Source organism: Anoplophora glabripennis, unplaced genomic scaffold, assembly GCF_000390285.2.
Source record: "Anoplophora glabripennis isolate ALB-LARVAE unplaced genomic scaffold, Agla_2.0 scaffold620, whole genome shotgun sequence".
In the NCBI taxonomy this organism is placed as follows: Eukaryota; Metazoa; Arthropoda; class Insecta; order Coleoptera; family Cerambycidae; genus Anoplophora; species Anoplophora glabripennis.
This window is the reverse complement of record NW_019416776.1, coordinates 155788-162539: the sequence shown is the minus strand read 5'-3', so window position 1 is coordinate 162539 and position 6752 is coordinate 155788. Positions and strand designations below refer to the sequence as shown.

At 30.7% G+C, this 6752-nt stretch overlaps 1 protein-coding gene across 1 annotated transcript in view; it reads right to left on the bottom strand.

The window, feature by feature from the left end:
* Nucleotides 1-946: 946 nt before the first annotated feature.
* LOC108911379 (eyes absent homolog 2) overlaps nt 947-6752 on the bottom strand; it is a 68389-nt gene continuing 62583 nt past the window's right edge. The window contains exons 8-11 of the mRNA XM_018716302.1: nt 6205-6294; nt 5421-5632; nt 4579-4823; nt 947-1187 (exon numbers count right to left, since the gene is read on the bottom strand). Of these exons, the coding sequence (XP_018571818.1) occupies nt 1006-1187; nt 4579-4823; nt 5421-5632; nt 6205-6294 (729 nt within the window). The 3' untranslated portion in view covers nt 947-1005. The remainder of the gene's footprint in view (nt 1188-4578; nt 4824-5420; nt 5633-6204; nt 6295-6752) is intronic.

The following is a 6752-nucleotide window of genomic DNA, read 5'->3' as shown; positions in this document are numbered from 1 at the left end:
GTTCATTATAGAATATCGTATAAAAAGTAAAATTTCATTAGATTTCATTAGATATGAAAGTGTTTTCGTTGAAATCGGTTAAAGCCCACCGTTTTTCTTTTTTTTTATTTGGAAAAAATGCAATTGACTTCCAAAATTAACCAGTTATATTTTTTAATATACAGAATGTCCAGAACAAATGTATACTAAAAACTATATTACAAGGGTAACTTCCTTGGATGAAAATAAACTCGGTTATCGAATCGGTTACCCATTTTTGGACACCCTGTAGAGGGCTAAAGTCCCCGAGGCCCCCCCTGGTTACGCCACTGGTTGACAGTAATAGTATTCAAGGTAAACCTAGGAAATTTAATTGCTAACGTATTTTGATGTCGTCAACCGTCATTTAACTATTTAATGATTATAAATTAACGATGGAATATTATTTAAATTTTCCGGAATTTTCAACCAATTTAAATATTTTTATTTTATACTTACTTACTCTTTCTATTTTTTCATGTAAATTTTGCTTTATGGCCACATCTTATGATATTAAACAAATGTTAAACGACAAGGTAGATAGGTACTTAATCAAATGTAATGATAATGTCTATGTTGTACTAACATATTTAACAGAAGAAATACTGTTCTGTTTTATAGCCAAACACATAGCCACAACTGTGTCAATTTTCCAATATTCCTAAAAGTAGTTTCATCTTTTTTTTTAAGAAAATTAAGTCTTCTTATTTTTTTTTTTAACTTTTGTAAATAATACACCTAATCAAAATGTAATTACTTTGTAATGACTACTTGTGTTCTATTCGATGAATAAAACTTAAACTATTTATATGCTGAAACTAATATCACATACTTTTAAATGTTTTAAAGTCATAGTCTATAAATATTTGTACAAAATTAATTAAGGGAGTATAAGACACAATCAAATTTATTAATTTTAAGTGTTTTATTATGAGTATTTATAAAATATACAGTTTTTTACAGAAATAATAAACAGGCGAAGCCAAATCATAAAAAATCCATATCTAAGGCATTATATAAAGCAGCTATTTCAGAATGACTCGTTATCCTCCAGAATGGAAAATTTAATGACTTTGCCGCAGTTTCTTCATCCTGACCATCGCCTATTACAACATATGTACATTTTCGACCAAATCTAGTTACAATTCTCTCAAAACAACTTTCTTTACCTAAAATAAAACATAAATCTCTTAACAGTTTTTCAAACATGTTCTATGAGCACGTCTAGCTATCTTCATGGTGTTCCATGGAAAACTTTACAGGCGTCTTATATACAGGGTGTTCTAGTTTGGCTGAATTAAACTTTAACCATATGTAGTACTAAAAAAATATATATTGCGATTTTTCTTGTCCAATCTCGTACGATTTTCGACACATCCAACCATATTTTGTTATGCATAAGCAGATTTAAACAAAAATATGGAATGGTGTTATTACATGAACAGCTGAATTGACGAAATCCTCATTTAAACTCTAATTTTGCTTACTCCGAAAATTTTTATGCAACACAGTTATACTACTAGTACCTACTTTGAAGTATGAAAAATGTGTTGTTTATGAGAAAGATCAGACTTTGACAGTAAGAAAAAGTTTAAAAGAAATTGTTTCAAGCAATATCATTAGTGAACAGAAGTCCAAATTTATTTTTCTGGATCCTTACTTTTAACTGTGCTCTTGTGGAAGGTCCGGTTTGTCTGGTGTCTGTTTTGTGGCTGTGTTAATAAATACGACGTCAGTATATACAAAAAATATGCTGTTTACAAAAAAAATTCTATTGATAGAGTTTTCACACCTGAATTTATTTATTCTTCAAATATCCTGTTCAAGTTTGTGAACACCCTGAGTGGTTTTATAAGCCATAAATATATCGAATGCGAAATTTAATAATATAGAGTTGCCGTAGGATGTATATCCTTTTACATTACCGTAAAAGTTGTGCAATCTCGTCTTGTCATTTTCTCTAAAATTGTCCATTCTGCACCAATGGTGTAAAAGTTAAGAAGGATAAGTGTTAATTTTCTCCTGCTTAAAGCAATTCAAATAATAACATAACGTAATAATATAACGCTATATCCGAGGCTATATCTAATTTAAAACGGCTTATGCATAGCAAAAAAATATTAACATATATTTAAATATTTTTTGTATACTAGAATACCCTGTATATTTTTAATATAAAATGGTATTTATTTCATTCTCAAAAATGTTTGGATAAAAAAATATATCTGACATATACAGGATGCTCTGAAATACAGATACCGGCTGGCTAACATAGATTCCTTATATCAAAAGATGAAGATTTAGACCAATTTACCTGTGTAAAAAGTTAAAGCCCACTAAGATGCTATATTATATGGTACCGCGAATAATTTTTTTTTTATTGATATAGGTACCCTCGTTTTTAATTAATTTTGGTACTTCGATAACTTTTTTATACAATATTCTTTGATTTTTTATATAAAATTTGCAAAAATCCATATAGAGTGTTTAAGAACGTGTGGCCCATATTGTGACGTTAAATTTGAAGTTACTCAAATATTTCAAATGGTACACCCTGTATATTATTACATTAATGGATGCACAATAATTATTATACTTACTATAAAATGATACTATTGTCCCCTATATTCAAAGTTAACAGTTCTTGTGTAAATGGGAAATTATTGATTTCAACACAGAAAAATCCGGTGGATTTGATGCAATAAAGAATTGAATAATAAACGGTATCTGATTAACGAACTGTAAATTTTTATTATCTTTATACCTTCATAAAAAAAAATCAGTATATTAAATTAAAAAGAGCGATTGCTTTAAATCAATATTTTCCAATTTTTTACAAGAGCTGATAACTTTGGATATAGGGAACTATAGCATCATCTTAAAGTAAATTTAATTCTGCACCCATTAATGTAATAATATACATTTGAAATTTTTGAGTAAATTCAACTTCGTCACAATGGGCACACGTTTTTAAACACTGTATGAATTTTTGTAAATTTGACATAAATTTGTTGAATTCCATTGGTTTTAAATTATTCATGCCATTAATAAATAAAGCAAAATATCGGAGTTAGTTATTCTATTTTCAAAAATCACTTACATCCCTCAATTTTGTTCGAAAATTAATAGTAACTTGAAAACTGTCGCATTTTGGCCTATAGTAAGTACCTTATATAAAAATAGTCTAGAATTTGTCGTAGAATTTAAAAAATCGTAAATATACAGAGTGTTCCATTTAAAATAACAGAGTTGATGATGACTTCCGGTATAATCGGAAGTACGAGGAAGTTGACATTATTTTCATTTAATAGATCCTTTTGATAAACCCCTGTATACAATTTTTCATATTTCAATTCTGACTATTTTTTGAGATCCTACTGGGCCCTCTTCGTGATACACCCTGTATATAAATCAAACATTTATTTACAGGGGGATTTTGACCAACATTTTTTTTGGATTATAGATGGGAGAAACAAAAACAATTTCATAAAAAATATTGCATATTAATTATTCTACCATCAAATTGCCAATCGTGATGATTTACAGATTTACAGATGGTATTTTCATCCAGTAACCCATGAAATAAAAAGTGAAATCATAGCCTACTAGTCGTAAAACTGCATACTTTACTTTTTCCCGATTTTCTCGAAAATCCCGATTTTCTCAAAAACAATTATTTTTTAAAATTACATACTGATAAAATATTGATATTATTTTAAGGGCGCCCTATTCCTACGACCTTATTGGGCTTCCAACAAATTCATATTTTTACCAATTAAAGATAACAATAAACGCAAGTCATGTACCAAATTTGGTTGTTCTATGTTAAGGCATTGCTGAAATATTATTGCTCATCTTCAGACGCCAATATCTCTTCAACGGTACGTCCCAGAAAAAAATTTTACATGACAAATCGGCACATTTTAAGATTCTCTACCGTGCCTGCTCTGTGTCGCGTTGGTAGAGTTATGAAATACCTTATAATAATGTACTCGTAAATTGGTCTAAATCTTATTTTGAATTCAGAAATCTATGGTGCCGTTGGCACCTGCATCTGAGAGACACAATGTATACGTTCTTAGTCTCAGACTGCGGATAGAGAATAAAAAATCCTTTTCATTGGTTTCGCTTAAATAATTGAGGATTAATAATATTTTCATAAATTTGCTGGTTTCTGAGGAAAAAGAAATAAATAAAATTTCTCTATCAGTAAACGTACCGAATTAAATCCTGCGATCCTGCAAATATACAGTACTCCTAAATTACCTCTCGACATTTTTAGATACAAACTTTTTCCGAAAATGAATAATGAAAGAAAATACATCCCTTAATAAAGGGAGGAAGGGAAGCATACAAATTTTTTGTAATATTATACTGTTTGCAACGATAATTTAGGTAATTTAAACCGTTTTTTAAGAAGTTTTTAAAAGAAATTTCACATAAAAAGGTTACCTATTGTTTATTGTAGTACCTACTGTCAGTCTTAAAAATATAGAGATAATTTAGGACTATCTTGTATTTACGTAATAACACGTAGAAGAAAATCAATTTGTAACTTACCAATCTTAGTAGCTGAATATATGTTGTCTACCGGGAATATACCACCCAGACCAAACAACAATACTTTGGCTAATGCGGGTATTAATTGGGTTGTTGTAACTAGTACGTTTACGCAGTTGTTTCTGGAATTTATTAGTGTTAAGCATTTGTTGGCCAAAGTAAGCCAGTTGTCAGTTACAGTTTCTATTTCCGCCCTTAACTGGAGCCACTGCTCCCTCTTACTCGATCCTAGGAGACCACCCACACTGAAATTATTTCAAATGAATATTATGTAATTATTGAAATATCGTAGTCAAAATTATGTTTACTACTATAGACCATACAAACCGAACGTTATGGGACTGGGCATGATTGAAGTCGATTGTTAGCTTGGCGGTAACCCAGCAAGCAACACTGTTATTTTAGTAACCAATTTTATTCACGTGTGGGAAAATATATAGGGTGTAACTTTAACTGGGGGTAAACTTTTTCATGGTAATAGTATAGTATGTACGCGTTCCTTTGAATACGAATATGAAATCTCTCTTTTTTAAGTAAATTAAATACCTTGTCGATTTATAATTTCAAGTTTCAAGTTTGTTTCAAGAACAAATAAGTTTTTCGATATTCTTTCTCTTGTTGAAACTGTCGCCGCTTGCCACTAATTTTTAGTACGGTAAGTTTTACCAGTCGGCTTCTTTATCAAGACCTTTCTGTCATTAATATGAATATCCAAGTTTGTAAACCCCAGTATAAATAATGATTTGTGAAATAAATCTAGGACTATGAAATAAAAAAGCATCGACAGGTGCGGAGACGTTTTTCATTTGCATCAAGTAATGTCGGGATGAAAAAATGATTACCTGTTTCTGTAGTTATTATACGTGTCCTTAATTTTTCTGTACCTAAACGCCAATTTTCGCATCCAGTCAACACCTCCTCGTACTCCCGTCGCTAAACATAAATTTCCTCCTGTCGTGGATGCCTGAAATCCGTCCGTACTGAAATTATAATTGGATAAATCTTGTCCATTGTCATCGGAAGAAACGTCGTCTATATGTACCTGATCACATTCCTAAAATTGAGAAGTGAGAATCAAATTGTTGATTTAAACATTACTATATCACAGCAGCAAAGGCATTGAGTAAGTGAAACCTGTCAAAATAAAAATTAAGATTTGTAATATCGAACATTCAACAGGCGGCGTCCCTTAATTTGACTGTCAAACTTTCGTAGGGCGTTTCTTTGACCACATTTGGTATACGTTCTTGGCTGGATTGGTAACCTATTCATGTTTATGCCTAAATTGATTTCATCCCCAAAAAAAAACGTCGAATTTGTTTTTGTCTTTTGGAAAACATAAGTTTTGTACCATAGGTGCCATGTGTGTTTTGTGAATTAATAAAAATACTGCTTCTGAAGAATTTTGCTAAAGAACACGGTTTTCTGTTAAAATTAAAAACGTTTTATGCATTATTAATTGAAAACATTTAAAACATTTACAGTCAGGCAGTACCTACTACATGTGTATCTGCCTTTTGTATTTTTTTCCATGAATAGAATTTTTATTTTGGTATAAATCCGTCCATTAAATGAATAGGCCGACAATTAAAACTTTTTAATCACAGGCCAGGGAGACGTACTTACCTCGATATCATTAAAAAAGAAATGTGTATCTGCTAAATTAAAAACCATTTCTTCCATTTTGAATCCTAATTGCAAGACACTCTGGGGATCCTGAAATAATACGTAAATGAATAATAAACAAGTTTAGACAGCTTGTACAGATGACTTCCTAAAGTAGGTATACAATGTAAAATAGGTATATTGTGATTTTATCTCTTTCACGGCCCTTGCTGATATTTGCAGTACCTACGATGATTTTTCGGGTTGTTATGCCCTGGCTTGTGTGCCTGGTCCGCTGCTCAGACAATTAATACACCAGGAAAATTAGCGAAAAAAAAGAGAAACTTGAAAAAATTCCTGTCCGCGATATTATTGTAAAATTGTCTAAAGGAACATTATACAAGACATCTCTCGTCTCGTGACTCAAAAACTTTTATTAGCTAACTTTTCTATTTAAACAAATAAGTGAGGAAAACAGTTTTTTCACTTTGCAGGGAAAACCATCAATTTTAGCGAAAAGTGACTCTCAGACAGCTTATAGGGAGTAAAATTATCTACAAAATGAGACT